General features: G+C 44.6%; 1 protein-coding gene across 1 annotated transcript; it reads left to right on the forward strand.

The window, feature by feature from the left end:
- The first annotated feature begins 76 nt into the window (after window positions 1-76).
- RPUSD4 (RNA pseudouridine synthase D4) lies at window positions 77-9,605 on the forward strand. Its single transcript, XM_004379343.2, has 7 exons — window positions 77-293; window positions 660-825; window positions 2,075-2,276; window positions 6,880-6,973; window positions 7,049-7,193; window positions 7,770-7,867; window positions 8,391-9,605. The coding sequence occupies exons 1-7, from the start codon at window positions 111-113 to the stop codon at window positions 8,628-8,630; spliced, it is 1,128 nt and encodes a 375-aa protein (XP_004379400.1). The 5' UTR covers window positions 77-110; the 3' UTR covers window positions 8,631-9,605.
- Window positions 9,606-23,982: the final 14,377 nt, after the last annotated feature.

A 23,982-nucleotide genomic window follows, 5' to 3' on the forward strand; every position in this document is an offset into this window, starting at 1 on the left:
GACTCTCCCCATGCTCCGCCCCGTTCCCCACGTAACCACGACGCCCTCCCATCCCCTCCCTCGCTTAACCTCTTCACGTGGTCTGGGTTCGCCCCGCCCCGCTTGACAAGATGGCGGCGCCCACTTGTAGCGTGCCGGGCCTCTGGGTCTGGGGTACGGGCCAGCGTGTGGGGAATCTCTTCCTTCTCGTCTCAAAGCCGTTTTGTACCGCCGCCGCTGCCTCTAGGCCCCTGGATGCCCAGCGATTAGCGGAGAGGCTCCGAGCCCAGAAACAGGAACAAAAGAAGGAGCCGGTGAGTCCAGAAGGGACCACAACGCTCGAGAGACAATACGCTCACTGGTTTTCCCGGCGGGGAGTGAGGTAGGAGGATCCTCTGACAGATGTCAAGTAAATGTGGACGTGTGGTGGGAGAAAGGAGAGAAAGCGGAGGGGGCATGAGAGGTACGGTATCTTCCTGTGGGCTGGGTCTTTGACTCCTGCCGGGCAGGTCTTGAGCATCAAGCAGATACTCCGGTGAGACAGACACGCACGCTGTTCTCAAACTACTCGAGCAAAGAGCGAGTTTAAGGCAAAAATAGTCCTTCCCTACCCAGACTCTCACTCTCTCTTTATTGAAGTCTTTTACCAAGCATTCCCCACCGCGTCTTCTCCCACCCAGGTGCCCACAAACCCTGTTCAGCGGAGGGTGCGAGAACTAGTTCGGTTCACACAGCAGCTGCAGCGAGTCCACCCCAACGTGCTTGCTAAGGCACTGAGCCGAGGGATTCTCCACCAGGACAAGGACCTTGTGGTTATCAATAAGCCCTACGGTGTCCCGGTGCATGGTAAGGACTAGATGGGAAAGGGAGGGGGGCTGCTGCTGCTGCTTTCTGCCATAACTAGGGGCAGCCCGGGTATGTTCCTTGTGGGGCTCTCCCACCCTTGCATTCAGAATTGGTTAAACCTGTATGGAGCAATTGCCTATATAAAGCACTACTGAGAACGCGGATAAATAAGACAGAACCCACTTTCCAAAATCGGTTGTAACTGTTGAATTTCATGCACTGCCCATGGCACTTCAAGACATCCTGGCAGTCAACAGGGATTCATGGAATACTCTGTAGACGCCCTCAGTGAGTGTTATAGAGACTACAAAAGCTGCGTGGCCCTTGTCTTCAGGTGATTTTTTCCATCAAAACTAGGAGAGAGGAAATACTCGATGAGAAAAAACAAATCTGTGGAATATATGCCATAAAACCCCAGTGTCTGGAACTTAATCGACACTCAAATGTTTCTGAATAAATGTTGAATGCAGTTGTCAGAGATAGGTGGGGTGAGTCAGAGAAAGATTGATATTTAAAAATACGTTGGTGAAAGAGTTCTTCAGAGAAAAAAGGCATATCTTAGATAGAAAAGGGGAATGCCTTTTGGGGAGGTATGGAGAAGGTTGAGCATAAAGACAAAGAATTAAATTTTTCTCTTCATCTCCACAACAGCTTCTTGCCTTCACCTACCCCATGAGGTAGTTCTTATCTAGATATTAACATTTTATGGATCAGAAAACTGAAGGTGGGAGAGATTAAGTAATCTGGCTAGCTGGGAGCATACATAGAGCAGAACCAGAAATGTCTAACCACAAAGCTATCCTTTTATCCACTCTTCTCTAATGCTTTAGGAGGGCCTGTGGTCTTGCATTTTTTTACTAGGGTTTACTTCCGAATTCTCAAGCCTCTGCTTGTATAGTGAAATATCAGACCTCCTCATTTCGATTGCTGGTTTTAGGGTGAGTATATGAGTAGATTTTCTTTTAAGTATGTGTAAGGACAGTGCTTCTCAAGCTTTAGTGTGCTTGTGAATCACCTGGGCATCTTGTTATAAAATGCAGGTTCTAATTTAGTAGAGTGGGTCGGGGGCCTGAGACTCTATATTTCTAGCAAGCTTTCTGAGCATACCAATGCTGCTAGTACCTGGATCACACTTCAAGTTGCAAGGCTCTAGAAAACATTAGCAATCCAGAAAGAACTTTTTGTCCCCAAGTACAATTCATTGGTGGGATCTTTTCCTGGCCACTCAAACCGCTGGCTTTTCCCTTAGGTGGCCCTGGCGTCCAGCTCTGCATCAGTGATGTACTGCCCGTCCTGGCAAAGATGCTGCGTGGCCACAAGGCAGAGCCCCTGCATCTGTGTCACCGGCTGGACAAGGAAACTACGGGCGTGATGGTGTTGGCTTGGGAGAAGGAAGTGGCCCATCGAGTCCAGCAGTTGTTTAAAACCCGTCAGGTGGCCAAGAAGTACTGGTATGCGTCCCACAGATGGTGGTAGAGGTGGCATGAACAAAGGCATCCCTTTTCATCTGTTCATCCATTCATCCAGCCGAGTAATAGAAGGCACTGTGCTCGGACCTGTGCGGATATTAAAAGGCTACGAAACAGCTTTGGCACTTAGAATATTACAGTCTGATAGAATAGTGGTTCATGGTTCTTCATTCTGGTTGTACATCAAAATTAATTATACAAGTGATAATATGATTTATACCTGTGTGGATATTAAAAGGCTACGAAACAGCTTTGGCACTTAGAATATTACAGTCTGATAGAATAGTGGTTCATGGTTCTTCATTCTGGTTGTACATCAAAATTAATTATACAAGTGATAATATGATTTATACCTGTGTGGATATTAAAAGGCTACGAAACAGCTTTGGCACTTAGAATATTACAGTCTGATAGAATAGTGGTTCATGGTTCTTCATTCTGGTTGTACATCAAAATTAATTATACAAATGATATGATTTTATTCCTATGGTTAAAAAGCACATAAAGCAAAAGACCCCTGGAGAATTCACCCCTTTCCCCTTCTCGTTCCTTTGAGGTAGCAGCCGCTGTTAGCAGTTTGGTTTTAATTCTTCTGATCCTTACTCAGCGCGTTTACGTGCAAGTCTGTTATGTACAGTGTGTCTGTACATGCGTTTGTTTACAGGCAGTTCCCAGTTTATGAACGTCTGACTTAACATACAACTTGTAGTTATGAACCAACCCCTGTAGAGCCTATTATACTAAAAATTCGAGGTACGTATAATGGTTCGTAATAAAAACGGGTGCTACTTTGCGATGCACATCGAAACATTATTATTACTGTATTATGATGGTAAAGATGTCTTAGTGTATCTGGAAGTGTTTCTTTAATGTTTTTATGCATAGAAAGGCACCCTATATACTACATACTAAGACATTTGACTGACAAGTTAAATATGAACTGTACCTCACTGTTCCGACTTACGTACAAATTCGACTTAAAGACAGGCTTGTGAAAGAATGGAAATTGTTGGTAATCCGGAGTCTGCCTGTATACGTGTCGCATAGTACAATGTACATTGTACTTTCTTTTCCCGCAGCTCTTACGTTCTGAGGATCTTTCCGTGTCAGTACATACAGATCTACTTCAGTTTTTATAGTAGGAAGCAAATACATGAACAAACAAGAAACCGTCTATTTTTGCTCCCCATCCACTCACGTTTCTTCCCCAGAAGCAATCACTGTGAGCAGTGTCTTGTGTAAACTTCCAGAATTATACTGGGTGTGTATAAGCATATTATTGTATGGCACCGTATTTTGCACACTGTTTTGCAACCTGCTTTTCCCAGTTGGACAATACATATTTTGAAGCACTTTGTATTGTTCATTTTAATGGCTCTGTGGTAGTCCATTGTATAGATACATCATAATTTATCTGCCTAGCTCCTTATTGATGGATGTTCAGGTAAACTCCCGTTTCTCATACTACAAAGAGTATGAAAGTGACCTTAGGATAAATCCTTACAAATGGAATGCCTGGGTTGAAGGGCATGCACATTTAAAATTTTAGTGGTTACCACCCAAATTGCTCTCCAAAAAGATTATATCGATTTACTTTCCCACTAGTGTTGAGTGCCCACCTGCCCATATGCCTGACCAATGCATTCTTGCTTGTTGTTGTAAAAATACATAGAGCACAACATTTGCCAATTCAGCATTAATCACGTGCAGCTATCACCCGTAATCATTGCTGTCTGAGTCATCTAGTGCTGCTGTAACAGAAATACCACAAGTGGATGGTTTTAACAAAGAGACGTTTATTTCCTTACAGTAAAGTAGGCTAAAAGTCCAATTCAGGGTGTCAGCTCCAGGGGAAGGCTTTCTCTCTCTCGGGCTTCTCATCACTCTTCCCCCAGACTAGGAGCTTCTCGGAGCAGGGACCCTGGTCCAAAGGACACGCTCTGCTCCCGGCGCTGCTTTCTTGGTGGTATGAGGTCCCCTGGTCTCTCTGCTCACTTCTCTCTTTTATATCTCAAGAGATTGCCTCAGGACACAATCCAATCTTGTAGATCGAGTCCTGCCTTACTAACACAACTGCTGCCCATCCTCTCTCATTAACATCATAGAGGCAGGATTTACAACATACAGGAAAATCACACAGTACCAGGAATCAAGGCCCAGCCAAAGTGATACACACATTTTCTGGGGGGACATAATTCAATCCATGACAATTGTCAAATTTCTTATCACCGTAAACAAATATTCACTGCTTCCTAAACAATGGCTCCTACTTTCCCCTTCCTCCCATCTCTGGTGACCACTAATAAACTTTGGTCTGTGTTATTACAGAGGACTTTTGTTATAGTTACTTGTTTTAAAAGTTTTGCCACTCTGATGGATAAAAGATGATATTTTACTTCCCATTTCCCACGTACTAGTGATATTGGCTGCTTTTTGTGTTTATTGGCCATTTGAATTTCTCTTTCTGGGAATTGACTATTTTGTCTACTGGCTTGTTATTTTCTATTTTTTATTTGTAGATGTTTATTTTATATTTTGGATACTAGTTCTATTTGCATTACAGATTTTACAGGTATTTTGTTATCTGGGGAACTTTTGAAAAATCTGTATGCTTAAGACCCGTCCACAGAGGTTCTGCTTCATAAATCTGGTGAAGAGTATAGGGGTTGGGCATCTATATTTTTAAAAAGCTCCACAAATGATTCTGAAGTACAATCAAGCCTAAGAACCACTATAAGTAGAGATGTAGGACACTAGATGAAGTTTAGCATACTAGCTAAGAGCCCAACTAGATCTGCGTTCAACTCTCAGCTATACCATTTACCAACTGTGGGACCTTGGACAAGTTATTGAACTTCTCTAAGCTTCATTTTCTTCCTGTGAAAAATGGGAGTAATAGGGTTGATCCCAAAACCAAACCCAGTGCTATCAAGTTGATTCCGACTCATAGCAACCCTATACGACAGAGTAGAGCTGCCCCGTGGGGTTTCTAACGCTGTAAATCTTTATGAAAGCAAACTGCCGCATCTTTCTCCCATGGAGCGGGCTGATGGGTTCGAACCGCTGACCGTCCAGTTTGCAGCCAAGCGCTTTAACCGCTGTGCAACCAGCGCTCCTTAATAGGGTTGATGGAGTTAAATGAGATAATGCATGAGACATGTTCAACACAGTACCTGGCTCACAGTAAGAGCTCAAGAAATAAAAAAAAGAAATTATTACTATGTTCACAAGTAATCAAAGTGTAAGACTAGAAAAGTGAAGTGTTATCTTTGGGGAAATTGTGCGTGAAAGTTTGGCATTGGTAACCATTCTCATTATCGGGCTTTGTGGGGGAGTTGCCGTCATTGACCGCATCTGGGTGAGTGAGTGGGATCTGATGGGGAGATGAGGAAATGGCTATAGGTGGTGGGAGCGGCATGAGTGAAGGAGTCAGGCACACGGTCCAGTCTGGAGTCGGGGGGTGGGAGAAAGTGCTGGAAAGGTAGGCTGGAGCCCTCTAAAGTACCAGGTGCAGGAAGTGAAGTTGGAAGCAGAACACGGTAGGCAATCAGTCAGCATTTGATGACTTAGAGTAGAGGACTGTTTATTGTAGTTCCATGTGTGAATCTTCTGGCTGGACTGTGAATTCTTTGAGGGCAGGGATTGTTGTCTTGTTCAACTTCATGGCGCTAGCACCTTCCTAAATCAGTGCCTCACGCATTCTGTGACTATTTACTGACCGAAGGTGCTGGGGGAGCAGTGCTGTGTCGTTGGGAAGGGTAATCTAGCAGCTACGGCTCAGTTTGAGTATGGCAAAATGTGTCAGATAGCAGCCCAAACTGACGGATGCTGTTAATGTGAAGTGAGGTGTCCGGGGTGTGAACTACTGTACCTGGGTGGCTGTTCCCCCCTTGGTCAGTGATTCAGTGACAGGCCAGTAGGTACCAGGAGAACTCTGGCATGGTTGACCTGAAGGAGGCTTAAATTGAAGGACAGATTAAACATAGCCTTTTACCTGTCTGTGATGTGATGACACGGAGACCTCAGTCCAAAGTGATGCGGAATGAGTTATGAATGGTGATGTGGTTCCTGTGACTTCTCTGGGCTCCGTTCCTTCCTGGCACATAGAGCAGAGGTGGTCCTGGAAGTTTGTCATTGAGTCCATCCATCCATTTATTCATGTGTTCATCGATTCAGTATGCCAGCAGGACCTACCAGTTTTTAGTATTAAAAAAAAGAGGTTGCAAAACCCTGTCATCCTATTTTTATTTTGAAATATACACATCCATTTTTAAAGGCTAGAATGCAAGAGCAAGTTATTAATATAACTTTTTTGTTTGTTTTTCTGGTGTCATCCCCCCCCCCCGCCCCGCTGTTATTTTGCAATCAACGTGTTACTTTTTGTAGTAAAAAGGATACGCTTGTAAGGACAGTGTCAAGTTGTCAGGCTAAGCACTTTACCGAGAGAGTCATTTGGGACCCATTGATCTTAAGAACTAACCACATTTAGTGCCGAAGGTCCAGCATTTGATCCTCTAAGTGGCCAAATCCAAGAAGCTCTACCCTTTACCGCGGTGGCTAACGCGCAGATCTGTGTCACCGCCAGGGCCGTCACCGTACACGTCCCCGTGCCCTCAGCAGGCGTTGTCGACATCCCCATCATGGAGAAGGAGGTGCAAGGCCAGCAGCAGCACCGCAAGGTGGGTGGGCTGCCTCCTGGAGGGGTGGGTTTTCTGCTCTTCCTTTGGAGTCACATCGGATGTCTCTGGCTTCAGATGACGCTGTCCCCAAGCTACCGCATGGACAACGGGAAAATGGTCAAAGTGCGTAGCAGCCGGAATGCACACATTGCTGTGACTCAGTACCGGGTGCTAAGCAGCACTCTGTCCTCCGCCCTCTTGGAGCTCCAGCCTGTTACCGGTGAGATGGCCACCGGCCTGCAGTGGGGTGCCAGAAGCCTGGTACTCCCCAGCTCTGTCCAGGGCCTCATGCGGGGCTCTGCCCTTGTCCTGAGCACTGGTATTTTGGGTGGGCTGGGAGTGCAGTTGACTTGTTTTGAGAGTGTTTCTGGTGTTAATCCAAGACTGGAGGTGCCAACAGGGACAACCGTTAAAAACAGGTAGCAGAAGAATACGAACAGTTTGATCACATTTATTTAAAAATGTGCAAAGCAATACTCTTTACCATTATCATTATATAAAGTCATGGCATTAATAGAGACCAAGTTTAGGATAACGGTTATCGATGGTGGAAAGACAGAATGTGGCGGGGGCGGGTGCTTAGGAGCCTTTGACAGAATAATGTTCATTTCTTAAGCTAGGTGGTGGTGCTACATAGCTTGTAGTTTGTTATGTTATTCTTTATGCCGTACTGTGTCTGGGGTTTTTCCACTTTATTATGCTTCGATGTAATATGACCAGAAGCAGATATCAGCGGCGGTGTTGTTTCTGTGGCTCCTCATAAATGTTCTTTTCCTTTGATTTTTGTTTGTTTTAGGGGTCAAACATCAGCTTCGAGTTCACCTGTCTTTCGGATTAGACTGTCCAGTCCTCGGTGACCACAAGTACTCAGACTGGAATAGGTTGGCCCCCCAGGTAATATTGGTTTGTTCCAACAGGCAACAAAACAAGAGGGGGAGCTTTGGGGGTTTTGTTAAGACCGCGAAGTGGTTCTTCAGACAGGCTAACCGAATTGGTTATCTAGCTTCTGGAGAAATGCGGAAGCAGCTGGTCACCGTTTCCCTGGAACTGTGGGATCTGTTAGGAAAACCTCAGTACTTCGTTTGTTGGGGACTGTGGCAGTGGGGGGAGGCTTTCTAAGGGCTAAAATCAGCCTTTCACGCTACTTCTAACAAACCACGGTGGAATCTGCTTCATCCATTGGTTTGGTTATAGCGCCTTCTCCTGGAAAGCCAGAGCACTGGCCTGTGAGACCCTTCCTGGTGTGGTAGTTTTCCTCTTATCTGGCCTCTGAACCCTAGATATGCCCTAAAGGGGGGTAGCCATTGCTGTATCTTCCAGGGCACCACCCCCATCAGTGGAAGTCTTCTGACCCTGCATGTTGGTCAAGGATGAACCGTTGGCATTGCTCTCAAGGGTCCATCTTTTCTCTGTGTAGAAGCTGTCTGCTGGCACCCTGAAGAAGCTGGGGCTGCCGCAGTCCAAGGCGCGCCACATCCCTCTTCACCTGCATGCCCGGCAGCTGATCCTGCCTGCCCTGGGGCCCGGGAAGGAGGACCTCAGCTTGGTCTGCAAGCTCCCTCACTTCTTTGTGCGTTCCCTGAGCCGCCTGGGCTTAGAGATGCCCAGTCAGGATCACACAGGAGGTGACGAAGCAGGCCACCTGGGAGCACAGTGAAGATGTCAGGCGGTTCGGCTCCTGAACTCTTCGTTTTCCATAATGGAGACGAAGATGCCGTTGGTAACTCTGCTAACTTCTCCCGAGGACCAGCCTCCAGAAGAGCCGGCTGTGATGAGTTGAAGAAACTTGCGTCAGGGCTTATAATGGAGAATTGAGTTCTCTTTACTGATGGTTTGTCCAAGCTGTGGGAGAGTCTGAGAAGTCTCCTACCTCAGGGTCTCCAAAAAGAACACAGAACTGGGCAGATTGGGTCAATAATGGGAAAAGAATGAGAACTAAAGGACGGAATCCACAGTTGGGAACTGTGTTCATCCAGTAGTAGAGCTTTGATCTATCAGGAAGGTTCTCAGTGTTGGAAAGACCAACACTGGGTGGGTACACACGTCATGGGTTCCAGGGATTCTGTCTAGCTCTAGCTGGGCCCTTACTGCACTGGATGCTGTGAAGCCTGTGACGGGGGCGTTTGGGGAGGGGTTGAGTGGGGGAATTTGCATAAGCAGAAAAGCAGATGTAAATGGATATAAAGGGCAGGCAGACAACGTAAATGAGTCAAGTCAGCAGGGTATAAGACACTGGGGGGGACAAAAACTAGAGAGCTCGTGCTGTCTAAAGAGGGCGATTGTTAGCTCCAACTGGGGATTGCCACGTGGATTTGCTAGTTACCAGAGAATCAGGGGACCTAGCTCTCCATGTGAAATCTCCCAGGATATTGCCAGCTAAATCAAATTAAAAAAAAAAACAACTTAGGCAACCAAGCAGACCTTATTTGCAGGTCAGATTTGGTCTGTAGGACCCCAGTGATGCAGACATTTGGGGAAAGGTGCCATCTTTTGGATCAGGGGTTGGCATTTTAGCTACATGTAGTCATCTCTCTTTTTTAGACTGGAGAATGGCTTTTGAAGGTCAGTAAATGGAAATGTGTGGTTATAAGGGTGTTGCCTTTGTTTTTTTTTTTTTAATTGTAAGTATATATAAAACACAAAACATTTGCCACTTCAACGAGAGGTTGCTATTGTCTTCATCTTTGTTTGGAAACAAGGCTCCTGAAAAAAAGGCATGGCAGCCGTAGCATCTGACCTCCTCTGACTTCCCAAGGCGGAAGGAGAATCAAGATCAACAGCCCAAAGCTGATTCCTGTGAGGCGGAGGGCAGACAGGCCTCCTCTCTCCACCGTCTTTACCAATTCTGACACCAACCATCCCTCTCACAGCTCTCTCTACTCCTCTGCTGAGTTCGACAATTCATTGCAGTGGCCACGCAGAACTCACAGACCGTACTCAAGATTATGCACCGTCTCCTGCCAGTCTCTCCTGCCATCGTTTCTCTGCCACCGCTTCTTGCTGTCTTCAGTGTCCTAGCTCTCTCTCTCTCTGTCTTCTTGCTGTCTTCAGTGTCCTAGCTCTCTCTCTCTGTCTTCTTGCTGTCTTCAGTGTCCTAGCTCTCTTTCTCTCTCTGTCTTCTTGCTGTCTTCAGTGTCCTAGCTCTCTCTCTCTCTCTGTCTTCTTGCTGTCTTCAGTGTCCTAGCTCTCTCTCTCTCTCGTCTTCTTGCTGTCTTCAGTGTCCTAGCTCTCTCTCTCTTTCTGTCTTCTTGCTGTCTTCAGTGTCATAGCTCTCTCTCTCTTTCTCAGTCTTCTTGCTGTCTTCATTCTTACCACCTCTCTCTTTTTCTCTTGGTCTTCTGATTCCAGGAGCTTCTCAGCTCAGGGGTCTCGGATCCAAAGGATACGCTCTACTCCTGGTTCTTCTTTCTTGGTGGTGGTGAGATCCTCTTTCCCGCCTCTGGGATGGCTCGTTTTAAGCCTAGCAGGATAGCAATACTGACCAGTCCCCTTGGTGGGCCACAAGCACCTTATTTGCACAGTCCCACCCAGTCAGTTGAGTGAGAGTTGAAGACAGTGACAAGAAAGGCCACCTGAAAGCTATCCATCGCATTGCAGCTCCTGTTCTTGGGTCTCAGGAAGGAGACGGCCATGTTGAACACAACTCGGGCTGAAAATGACCTTGCCTTCCTGTTCAGTTGGCCCAGCTTGCTCCCATCTTGTTTCTTGTAAACAAATACTCCTCACATTCCTTTGGGCTGAGGTGAAGAATGTTGGAGTGGCAGCACCACCAGGGAAGCCCTGGGGCAGCCTTTATATGCTCTCTGTATTGATAATGAGGAGCCCTGGTGGCACAATGGTTAAGGGCTTGGCTGCTAACTGGAAGGTCAGCGATTCTAACCCACCAGCCGCTCTCTGGAGAAAGATGTGGCAGTCGGCTTCCGTAAAGATGTACAGCCTTGGAAACCCTATGGGGTAGTTCTACCCTGTCCTAAAGAGTTGCTGTGAGTCAGAATCAACTCGATGTCAGTGTGTTTGGTTCTGCGTATTGATAACACATCTTTCCAACCCCGTCTCTTTTTCTGATGCCTATTACCATAGTGCATAATGGGTTTAAGCCCAGGCGAGATAACTATTTATAAAAGACCTGAATATGTTTTGACTGTTCCTATTTCTAGTAAACCCTGCTTCTCAAGATGAAGGTACAAGAATGTGACACTTAGGAAGTATTGGTCAATACTGACTTTGATTCCAGGAGACAGACAGTAGCTCCCACAAAGATGGAGAGTTGTACTTGGCGTGCAGTGATGGGAGGACAAGTTAGGATCGGAAAACGTAGAAAAGGAGCAAGTAAGGACACATTTAGAGAAGTGACATGTGGTTTGTCTCTACATTTATTCTGTTTGGTCTCCTCTCTGTTAAGGATCTGTATTTTTTAATTTGGCAAACAGTGAGTATGTACCAGGTTGAAAGGATGTGGGGTGTTCACTTTTCTCAAGGAACTTGTCATTAGCTGGGAGAAATAGGATTAGCTGTGTGGTTTGCAAATAAAGAAGTCAGTGGGGGCAGGAATGTCATTCCGCAGGCTGCCGGGCAGAGGTGGCCTCTCAGAACTGTCCTGTGTCCTGTTAATTCTGCTTGGTGTCATCGTGACCGGCCACTGACATGCCTCATGATCTTTTTAGCTCTCCAGTGCTAGGCCCAGAAATGAGAGCTACCAGTTAGTCACAGGTGGATTTTTGAGAATTCCTAAGCTGGCCCTGGGACACGGGGTCTCCACACTGGGGACCGGGACAGATGTAGCCTCTGCTCCTCCTTCCCACACCTCGTTGAGGCCAGTGTCAGCATCTCCATACCCCTCAAAGGACTGGGGGGCTGGCAGAGAGAGCCATTCAATTTTAGTTTACCAGAGTAAGCCGAAATATTTTGTATGTTGTTTAGTCAGCAGTAATAAGTACGATTTAAAAAAAAAAAAAAAGTGTTGACATTTGAAATAACCGTTTGTAAATACAAAATGTCCTTTTAAAATTCTAAGCATACACTCACTGTAACTAGTTGCCATCTGGGCGTGGTTGGCAAGGAAACTGCTTCTCACCACCGCCCCGGCATGCTTAGCGCGAAGGGAAGCCCAGGCTGGGGAAGTGGGAGGCAGCGAGGCTTAGGGAAGGTGGGAGAAGCTGGGCCCTCGCTTAGAAGGGGCTTGTGTAAGAGGTGTGGCAGGTTTGTCTGGGTCCAGATCTGGGGTTCTGGGGCCCCCAGGGACCATGGGGTCTAGGAACAGGCTGCCCTGGACATGCAGAAGGAGAAGGGCAGGCTGTGCCTCTCAAGCTAGGCCATTCATCCCGAGTTCTTCTGGGGTGGGCCACTGGCAGCAGAGGGGGGACCCAGCTCTCTGGGGTTGGAGCCTGGCAGCCGGGGTTACCAAACGCTTTCTGTAAAGGGCCAGATAGTAAACATTTCAGGCTTTGCAGGTCAGGCGGCCCTTGTCACGGCCACGTAACTCTTGTCACATGAAGGCAGCCATAGCCAGTACATAAACGAACCAGCATGGCTGTGTTCCACTAACGTTTTATTCATGGACTGTGAAATCTGAAGTTCACGTACTTTGCACATGTCACTAACTAGTATTCATCTTTTGGTTTTCTTTCAACCATTGAAAAATATAAAACCCATTCTTAGCCCATGGGCCATACAGAAACAGGCAGTGGGCTGGATTTGGCCCAAGAACTGAAGTTTGCCAACCCGTGGTCAGGTGCGGGCAGGGAGAAATCCCGGCTAACTGGAACCACCTCTAAGGGGCCCAGGTAGTAGCTCACACCCCCTGCTGGCTGCCTCGGTCCTGGCACTTGTTACAATAGGGCGACTGGGGCTGTAGGCATCACGGCCAGGCGCCCTCTACCAGGCTGAGCGAAGGAGAGCAGCCTGCAGAAACCTGCTAACATTCAGCACTGCGGGCGTGCTTGGGGCAGGGACAAGGGATGGGGAAGCTCTTCCTTTTCCTGTCTGTTTTTTCTTAGGCTTAAAACGAGGTTTGAACATTTCTCTGATCCTTCAGGATCTCAGCTGCCTGAGCATTGAGTCTTGGGGCTGTTTTTAATCTTTGAACATTAAAAGGAGTTTTGCACCAGATTGGTGTGGCCTGGGGCCGGTGAAGCTGGGATTACATAACAAGGCAGGTCGGAACATGCCTAAAATGAACTTCACCTTTTTCTGGGGGTGGGGTGGGGATGCAGAACATTTTCTTTTTTATTTTATTGTTGTACTTTAAGTGAAAGTTTACAGTTCAAGTTAGTCTCTCATACAAAAATTTAGATACATTGTTATGTGACCCTAGTTGCTCTCCCTATACTGTGACAGCACACTCCTCCTTCCTGATTTCCCGTGTCCATTCAACCAGCTCCTGACCCTCTCTGCCTTCTCATCTCGCCTCCAGACAGGAGCTGCCCATTTAGTCTCACGTATCTACTTGACCTAAGAAGCACACGCTTCATGAGTATCATTTTATGTCCCATAGTCCAGTCTAATCTTTGTCTGAAGAGCTGGCCTTGGGAATGGTTTTAGTTTTGGGCTAACAGAGAGTCTGGGGGCCGTGTCTTCCCGGGTCCCTCCAATCTCAATCAAACCCTTAAGTCTGGTATTTTTACCAGAATTTGAGTTCTGCACGCTTCTTTTCTCCTGCTCCGTCAGGGACTCTCTGTTGTGTTACCTGTCAGGGTAGTCATTGGTGGTAGCCGGGCACCATCTTGTTCTTCTGGTCTCAAGCTGATGCAGTCTCTGGTCTATGTGGCCCTTTCTGTCTCCTGGGCTAATGCTTTCCTTCTGATTTTGGTGTTCTTCTCCTTTGCTCCAGGTGGTTGGGGCCAATTGATGCATCTTAGATGGCCGCTTCCAAGCTTTTAAGACCCCAGCTGCCACTCACCAAAGTAGGATGCAGAACATTTTCTTAATGAACTTCGTTATGCCAGTTGACCTAGATGTCCCCTGAAACCATGGTCCCCAGACCCCCACCCCTGCTACTCTGTCACTCAAAGTGTTTGGTTATATTCAGGAAACTTCTTAGCTTTGGTTTAGTCCAGTTGGGCTGACTTCCCTGTAGTGTGTACTGTCCTTCCCTTCACCTAAGATAATTCTTGTTTACTATCTAGTCAGTGAATAACCTTCACCCTCCCTCCCCACCCTTGTAACTGTCAAAAACTGTTTTCTTCTGTGTTTAAACCTTTTCTTGACTTCTTATGATAGTGGTCTTATATAATATTTGTCCTTTTGTGACTGACTGAATTCACTCAGCATAATGACCTCCAGCTTTCTCCATATTATAAGATGTTTCACGGCTTCATCATTGTTCTTTATCGTTGCATAGTAGTCCACTGTGTGGATATACAATAATTTGTTTATCATTTCTTCTGTTGATAGGCACCTAGGTTGTTTACATCTTTTTGCTATCATGAACAGTACTGCAGTGAACATGGGTGTGCATGTATCTATTTGTGTGATGGCTCTTCTTTCTCTAGGATGTATTCCAAGGAGGAGGATTGCTGGATCGAATGGTATTTCTATTTCTAGGTTTTTAAGGAAGCACCAAATCGATTTCCAAAGTGGTTGTACCATTTTACATTCCCACCAACACTGTATGAGTCTTCTAGTCTCTCCACAACCTCTCCAACATTTATTATTTTGTGTTTTTTGGATTAATGCTAGCCTTGTTGGGATGAGATGGTATCTCATTGCAGTTTTGATTTGCATTTCTCTAATGGCTAATGATCGTGAGCATTTCCTCATGTGTCTGTTAGCCGCCTGAATGTCTTCTTTGGTGAAATGCCTGTTCATATCCTTTGCCCATTTTTTAATTGGGTTATTTTTTTTTTTGTGGTTGAAGTTTTGCAGTATCTTGTAGATTTTAGAGATTAGATGCTGATCGGATTTGTCACAGCCAAAAATTTTTTCCTAGTCTGTAGGTTGTCTTTTGACTCTTTTGGTGAAGTCTTTTGATGAGCATAAGTGTTTGATTTTTAGGAGCTCCGAGTTAGCTAGTTTTCTGATGTTTGTGCTTTGTTACTTATGGTTTGTATTGTTTATGCCATGTATAGAGCTCCTAGCGTTGTCCCTATTTTTTCTACCATGATCTTTATCGTTTTCAATTTTATATTTAGGTCTTTGATCCATTTTGAGTTAGTTTTTGTGCATGGTGTGAGGTATGGGTCTTATTTCAGTTTTTTGCAGATGGATATCCAGTTATGCCAGCACCATGTGTTAAAGAGACTGTCTTTCCCCCAATTAATGGACTTTGGGCCTTTGTCAAATATCAGCTGCTCATAGGTGGATGAATTTATGTCTGCATTCTCAATTCTGTTCCATTGGTCTATGTATCTGTTGTTGTACCAGTACCAGGCTGTTTTGACTACCATCGTGGTGTAATAGGTTCTAAAATCAGGTAGTGTGAGGCCTCCCACTTTGTTCTCCTTCTTCAGTAATGCTTTACTTATCCGGGGCCTCTTCCCTTTCCAAATGAAGTTGGTGATTTGTTTCTCCATCTCATTAAAAAATGCCATAGGAATTTGGATCAGGATTGCACTGTATATGTAGATGGCTTTGGGTAGAATTGACATTTTCACAATGTTGAGTCTTCCTATCCGTGAACAAGGTATGTTTTTCCACTCATGTAAGTCTCTTGGTTTCTTGCAGTAGTGTCTTATAGTTTTCATTGTATAGGTCTTTTACATCTCTGGTTAGATTTATTCATAAATATTTTATCTTCTTGGGGGCTATTGTAAATGGTATTGATTTGGTGATTTCCTCTTTGAAGTTCTCTTTGTTGGTGTAGAGGAATCCAACTGATTTTTGTATGTTTACCTTATATCCTGATAGTTTGCTGAAATCTTCTGTTAGTGCCAGTAGTTTTCTTGTAGATTCTTTGGTGTTTTCTGTGTATAAGATCATATCATCTGCAAATAGGGATACTTCTATTTCCTCCCTACCAGTTTAGATACCTTTTATTTCTTTTTCTAGCCTAATTGCTCTGGCTAGGCCCTCCAGCACAATGTTGAATAAGAGTGGTGATAAAGGGCATCCTTGTCTGGTTCCCATTCTGAAGGGAATGCTTTCAAACTCTTTCCATTTAGCATGATGTTGGCTGTTGGGTTTGTATAAGTGCCCTTAATTATGTTGAGTAATTTCCCTTCTATTCCTATTTTGTTGAGAGTTTTTATCATGAATGGGTGTTGGTCTTCGTTAAATGCCTTTTCTGCATCAATTGATAAGATCATGTGGTTCTTGTCTTTTGGTTTATTAATGGGTTGGATTACATTGATTGTTTTTCTAATGTTGAACCATCCCTGCATATCTGGTATGAATCTCACTTGGTCATGGTGAATTATTTTTTTGATATGTTGCTGAATTCTATTGGCTAGGATTTTGTTGAGGATTTTTGCATCAATGTTCATGAGGGATATCAGTCTGTAATTATCTTTTTTTTGTAGTGTCTTTACCTGATTTTGGTATCAGGGTTATGTTGGCTTCATAGAATGAGTTTGGGAGTATTCTATCCTTTTCTATGGTCTGAAATACCTTTAGTAGTAGTGGTGTTAACTCTTCTGTGAAAGTTTGATAGAATTCTCCAGTGAAACCGTCCAGGCCAGCACTTTTTTTTGTTGGGAGTTTTTTAATCACCTTTTCAATCTCTTCTTTTGTTATAGGTTGATTTAGTTGTTCTACCTCTGTTTGTGTTAGTTAAGGTAGGTAGTGAGTTTTTTAGAAATTTATCCATTTCCTCTAGGTTTTCAGATTTGTTAAGAGTACAGTTTTTCATAGTATTTTCTTATGATTCTTTTAATTTTAGTTTGGTCTGTTGTGATATCATCCATCTCATTTCTTGTATGGGTTATTGGCTTCCTCTCCTGTTTTTCTTTTGTCAGTTTGGCCAGTGGTTTATCAATTTTGTTGATCTTTTCAAAGATCCAGCTTTTAGTCTTGTTAACTCTTTCAAGTGTTTTTCTATTCTCTATTTCATTTAACTCTTCTCAAATTCTGATTATTTCCTTTCTTCTGGCGCCCAAGGGCTTCTTTTGCTGCTCTCTTTCTGCTTGTTCCAGTTGTAGGATTAATGTTTTGATTTTGGACATTTCTTCTTTTTGGATGTGTGCATTTATTGCTATAAACTGACCTCTGAGCACTGCTTTTGCTGTGTCCCAAAGGTTTTGGTAGAATGTGTTTTCATTCTCATTTGATTCTATGAAATTCTTTATTCCATTCTTAAGTGTCTACTGTAACCCAGTGGTTTTTGAGCAAGGTGTTGTTCAGTTTCCATGTGTTTGATTTTTTTCTCTTGATTTTTCTGTTATTGATTTCTACTTTATGGCTTTATGGTCAGAAAAGATGCTTTGTAATATTTCAGTGCTTTGAATTCTGTTAAGGCTTGCTTTATGGCCTAATATGCGTCTTTTCTGGAGAATGTTCCATGTGCGTTGGAAAAGAAAGTATATTTGGCAGCTGTTGGGTGGTGTGTTCGGTATATGCCCAAGAGATCAAATTGGTTGATTGTAGCATTTAGATCTTCTGTGTCTTTATTGAGCTTCTTTCTGGATGTTCTGTCCTTCACCGAAAGTGGTGTGTTGAAGTCTCCTACTATTACTGTGGGAACTTCACCTATTTTGAAATAGTGATTGTATTGATAGTTGTGGTTGAGTTCATTCCAACTCATGGCAGCCCCATGTGTGCAGAGTAGAACTCCATAGGGTTTTCAAGGCTGTGACCTTTTCAGAAGCAGATCACCAGGCTTGTCTTCCAAGGCACCTCTGGGTGGGTTCAAACTGTTCAGCACTTACCCCCTCTTTTTTTAAATAGTGCTTTAGGTGAAAGTTTACAGCACAAATTAGTTTCTCATTCAGAAATTTATACACAGGTTGTTTTGTGACATTGGTTGCAATCCCAGCAATGTGTCAGCACTCTCCCCCTTTCTACCCTGAGTTCCCCGAGTCCATTCATCTAGTTTTCCTGTCCCTTCCTGCCTTCTCGTCTTTGCTTTTGGGCAGATGTTGCCCACTTGGTCACATATACTTGACTGAACTAAGAAGAACATTCCTCACGTGTGTTATTGTTTGTTTTATAGGCTTGTCTAATCTTTGACTGAAAGTTGAACTTCGGAAGTGGCTTCAGTTCTGAGTTAGCAGAGTATTTGGGGGCCATAGTCTTGGGAGTTCCTCCAGTATCTGTTAGACCAGTAAGTCTGGTCATTTTTTGTGAATTTGAATTTTGTTCTACATTTTCCTCCCACTCAGCCTGGGACCCTGTATTGTAATTCCTGTCAGAGTGGTCGGTGGTGGTAGCCGGGCACCATCTGGTTCTTCTGGGCTCAGACTGGTGGAGGCTGTGGTTCATGTGGTCCATTAGTCCTTGGGCTGATATTTTCCTTGTGTCTTTGGTTTTCTTCATTCTCCTTTGCTCCTCTCACGATGGAACAGATAGATGCATCTTAGATGGCCACTTGCAAGCTTTTAAGACCCCAGATGTTATTCATCCAAGCAGGATGTAGAACATTTTCTTTATGAACTGCGTTATGCCAGTTGACCCAGATGTCCCCCAAAACCATGGTCTCCAGCCCTCAGACCCAGTAACTGGGTTCCTCAAGGTGTTTGGGTGTGTCTAGGAAGCTTCTATGACTTTGCCTTGGTCAGGTTGTGCTGACTTCCCCTATATTATGTGTTGTCTTTCCTTTCACCAAAGTTAATACTTGTCTACTATCTAGTTAGTGATTTGCCCTCCCCCTCCTTCCCCTCCATCATAACCGTCACAGACTTTTTTTTCTGTGTGTAAAGCTTTTCTTGAATTTGTGTAATAGTAGTCTCATCTAATATTTGTCCTTTTGTGATTGACTTATTTCACTCAGCGTAATGCCCTCCAGATTTATCTATGTTGTGAGATGTTTCGCAGATTCATCGTTTTTTATCATTGTGTAGTATTCCATTGTGTGTATGTACCATAGCTGGTTTATCCATTCATCTGTTGATGGGCATTTAGGTTGTTTCCATCTTTTTGCTATTGTGAATAATGCTGCAATGAACGTGGTTGTGCATATGTCTATTCTTCTGACGGCTCTTATTTCTCTAGGATATATTCCTAGGAGTGGGATTGCCAGATTGTATGGTATTACTATTTCTAGCTTTTTAAGGAAGCACTATATCATTTCCCATAGTGGATGTACCATTTTACGTTCCCACCAACAGTGCATAAGAGTTCCAATCTCCCTGCAACCTCTCCAACATTTGTTATTTTCTATTTTTTTGATTCATACCGGTAATGTGGGGGTGAGATGGTATCTCATTGTAGTTTTGATTTGCATTTCTCTAATGTCTAATGATAGAGAGCATTTCCTCATTTGTCTGTTAGCTGCCTGAATGTCTTCTTTGGTGAAGTATCTGTTCGTATCTGCCTTAGACTGGGTTCTCTAGAGAACCCAAATCAGTAAAGCATGTAAATATACATATATAGAGAAATTTATATTAAGGAAGTGCACATGTGGTTGTAGAGGCTGGAAAGGGGATCGGGCTAGAGGCTTCTCCTGATTCATGTAGCTGCAGCGGCTGGCAAACCCAAGATTGGCAAGTCAAACACAGAGCTCTGGCTCACAGGCTTTGAAGACCGACAAATCCCAAATTTGGCAGGCAAGACGGCAGGTAAGCTGCTAGCTCAAGTCCCAAGAACGGGAGGTCAGATGAACAGGAGCCAGCTGCAGGATCCAGTGCGAGCAAAAGCCCATGAGCCTTGCCAGAAAGTCCACTTATATTTGATGCCAGCCACACACCTAAGGAAACTCCCTTTCAATTGATTGGCTACTTACAACAGATCCCATCATGGAGGGGATTACATTATATCAAATCTCCTCATGAAAGTGATCACAACATCATATGACTGCCAGACCACCGAGAATCATGGCTCAGCCAAATTGACACACAACTTTAACGATCACAGTCCACCCCTCATCAGTTTGCCACCTGTACACATCTCCTTAAACCATACATAATCTCTGGATAAAGACGATTATAAAGTCACACTTGCGCCTAACATGATAGAACTAACACACATACAATCGAATATGCAGTAGCCCTGTTCACACCTTATGTTTTATAAGTGAAGAAAACAAAATATTTGATGCACACATAGAAGGCAGAAATACTCATAACAATTACAGTCCTGGTTCCTGCAACTGGTCATGTGGTTGTAACTGGTATTTAGAATTACCTTCTTCCACTATCCATTCTGTATTCTCTTTGCCCTCAGCAAGCACCTCAGCTGGTCATGGTTCTTTGCCTGGTGGGGTGACCCGAACCTTCATTCCTGAAGGGTCTGGGACATTAGTAGTCATGTCAAAATTGAGTTGGTAGAGTTTTCTGTTGACTTCACTCACAGGGCATGGTAGTAGTACTAAGAACGTCTTAAGGGTTCTCCTGCATTCCAGACATACTCTTCTTTACCACCATTATGTAATATCAATCCAATTTCCTCTTGGTAATCGGGATCAATCACACCAGCCAATATGGTAACTCCCTTCTTTGCCTTTGATCCAAAGGGATAAGGAGCCCAAAGTGGCCAGGTGGCATTCTTAACTTTCATTCACTGGAATCAGTGATGTGTCTCCAGGTGGAAGCATTCCTCCTTTTGGAAGTAAGACCTCTAGACCGACAGAACTTAGGGTTGTGGGGACAGGAAGCAAAAATCTTGCAAGTGAGTCACTAGGGGTAATAGTGAGTGGTGCCACTCACATTGCCATCCCTGATAACCTGGACCCATGAGTCCTGGCTATGGGAGAAACAGCACCATATATTGGACACTGGTTTAGAGCATATACAGCCTCCTGGAGAATGCTGCCCCAACCCTGCAATGTATTGCCACCTAGCTGGCACTGTAATTGTGTCTTTAGAAGGCCATCCCATCGTTTTATCAAGCCAGCTGCTTCAGGATGATGGGCATCATGGTAAGACCAGTGAATTCCGTAAGCACAGGCCCATTGCTGCACTTCGTTTGCTGTGAAGTGAGTCTCTTGATCCGAGGTGATGCTGAGTGGGATACCATGGCAGTGGGTAAGGCATCTGTAAGTTCACAGATAGTAGTTTTTCCAGAAGTATTGTGTGCAGGGAAGGCAAATCCATATCCAGAGTAGGAATTCCAGTAAGAAGAAACCGCTGCCCTTTCCGTGATGGAAGCAGTCCAATGTAATCAACTTGACACCAGGTTGCTGGCTGATCACGTCGAGGGATGGTGCCGTATCAGGCACTCAGTGTTGGTCTCTGCTGCTGGCAAATTGGGCACTCAGCAGTGACTGTAGCCAAGTTGGCCTTGGTGAGTAGAAGTCCATGTTGCTGGGTCCATGCATAACCTCCATCCCTGCCACCGTGGCCACTTTGTTCATGAGCCCATTGAGCAATGACAGGAGTGGCTAGGGAAAGAGGATGACTGGTTTCTATAGAATGCATCATCTTATCCACTTGATTGTTAAAATCCTCCTCTGCTGAGGTCACCCTTTGGTGACCATTCACATGAGACAAATATCTTCACTTCTTTGGCTCATTCAGAGAGGTCTATCCACATACCTCTTTCCCATACCTCCTTGTCTCCAATTTTCCAATCATGTTCCTTCACATCCCTGACTATCCAGCCAAACCATTGGCCACAGCCCATGAATCAGTGTATAGTCACACATCTGGCCCTTTCTTCTTCTAAGCAAAGTAAACAGCGAGATGCACTGCTTGAAGTTCTGCCCATTGGAAGGATTTCCCTTCACCACTGTTCTTCAGGGAGGTCCCAGAAAGGGGCTGTAGTGCTGCCAGTGTCCACTTTGAAGTGGTGCCTGGATATCGTGCAGAACCATCCGTAAACCAGGCACAAGTTTTCTCTTCCTTGGTCAACTGATCATAAGGAACTCCCCTTGAGGTCATAGGTGCAGACTGGGAGATGGAAGATAATGTGACAGGAGTGGAGTATGGACATTTGGGCTGCTTCCTCATGCAACTTACCTGTGCCTTCTGGCCCTACTTGGGGCTGATCTCATATATACCACTTCCATTTAATGACGGAGTGTTGCTGTGCACGTCCAACTTTATAACTCTGTGGGTCAGACAACACCCAGTTCATGATGAGTAGCTCAGGCTGTATGGTGACTTGGTGGCCCGTGCTTAAATGTTCAGTTTCTATTAAGGCCCAGTAACAAGCCAAAAGCTGTTTCTCAAAAGGAGAGCTGTAATCTGCAGAGGATGGCAGAAATTTGCTCCAAAATCCTAAGGGTCTGCTCTGTGATTCACCAACAGGGGCCTGCCAGAAACCCCAAACAGCATCTCTGTCTGCCACTGACACTTCAAACACCACTGGATCAGCCAGATCATAAGGCCCGAGTGGCAAAGCAGCTTGCCCAGCAGTCTGTTGCAGAGCCTTCTCTTGTTCTGGTCCCCACTCAAAACTAGCAGCTTTTTGAGTCACTTGATAGATGGGCCAGAGTAGCACACCCTAATGAGGAATGGTGCTTCCAAAATCCAAACAGGCCCACTAGGCGTTGTGCCTCCTTTTTAGTTATAAGAGGGGTCAGATGCAATAACTTATCCTTCAATTTAGAAGGAATATCTCGACATGTCCCACACCACTGGCCTCTAGAAATTTCACTGAGGTGGAAGGTGACTGAATATTCATCAAATTAATTTCCTACCCTCTAGCATACAAATGGAAACCCTGGTAGCATTTCAATAAACCAGGCACTCCTTGGAAACTCTATGGGGCAGTTCTACTTTGTCCTATAGGATTACTATGAGTAGGAATTGAATAGATGGCAACTTTTTTGTTTGTTTGTTTTAGCATGCAAATGTTTTACCAATAAGTCCAGAGTCATTGACACTTTCTCCTTAGTAGGTCCAATCAGCATAATGTCATCCATGTAATGAACCAGTGTGACATTTGTGGAAGGGTAAGGTGATCAAGTTCTCTGAGGACTAAATTATGACATAGGCTGGAAAGTTGATGTAGTCTGAGGTAGGACACTGAAGGTGTATTGTTGGCCTTGCCAGCTGAAGGCAAACTGCCCCTGGTGGTCCTTTTAAACAGGTATGGAGAAGAAGGCATTAGCCAAATCAGTAGCTGCATACCAGGTACCAGGAGATGTATTAATTTGCTCAAGCAATGAAACCACGTCTGGAACAGCAGCTAATTGAAGTCACCACCTGGTTAAGTTTTTGATAATCCACTGTCATTCTCCAAGATCCATCTGTTTTTTGCACAGGCCAAATAGAGTTGAATAGCGATGTGATGGGAATCACCACCCCTGCATCCTTCAAGTCCTTGATGGTGGCAGGAATCTCTGCAATCCCTCCAGGAATGTGGTATTGCTTTTGGTTTACTATTTTTGTAGGTAAGAGTAGTTCTAATGGCTTCCATTTGACTTTTCCTACCGTAATAGCCCTTGCTTCATTTGTCAGTGATCCAATGTGGGGGTTTGCCAGTTTGTATATGTTTTCCAATTATGCATTCTGGAACTGGGGAAATCACTATAGGATGGGTTCGGGGACCCACTGGACCTACTCTGAGATGGATATGAGCTAAGGCTCCATCAATAACCTGACCTCCATATCCCCCAACTCTGTCTGGTGGGCCACAGTGACATTTTGGTTCTCCTAAAATTAGTGTCAGTTCAGAGCCAGTATCCAATAATCCCCCAAAATTCTGATTATTTCCTTTTCGCCAAGGAACAGTCACTCTAGTAAAAGGTTGTAGATCCCTTTGTGGAGGGCTGGGAGAAAGATTAACAGTATAAGTTTTTGGCAGTGTATTGGAGTCCTTCCTCAAGGAGACCCAGCCTCCCCTTCATTCAAAGGGTTTTGTGTTTGTAAACTCGCTCAAGTCTGGGAATTGATTGAGGGGCTGTGACTCTCTATTCTGGGGATTCAAATTAGACTGATGTTCATTTGACCTAGAATTCATCTGCTTATACAGGTCAAGTAAATATATAGTAGATTTCCTATCTATTTTACTCCTAGGGACACCATGACCAAGTAGCC

This window comes from Trichechus manatus, unplaced genomic scaffold, assembly GCF_000243295.1.
Source record: "Trichechus manatus latirostris isolate Lorelei unplaced genomic scaffold, TriManLat1.0 scaffold00064, whole genome shotgun sequence".
NCBI lineage: Eukaryota > Metazoa > Chordata > Mammalia > Sirenia > Trichechidae > Trichechus > Trichechus manatus.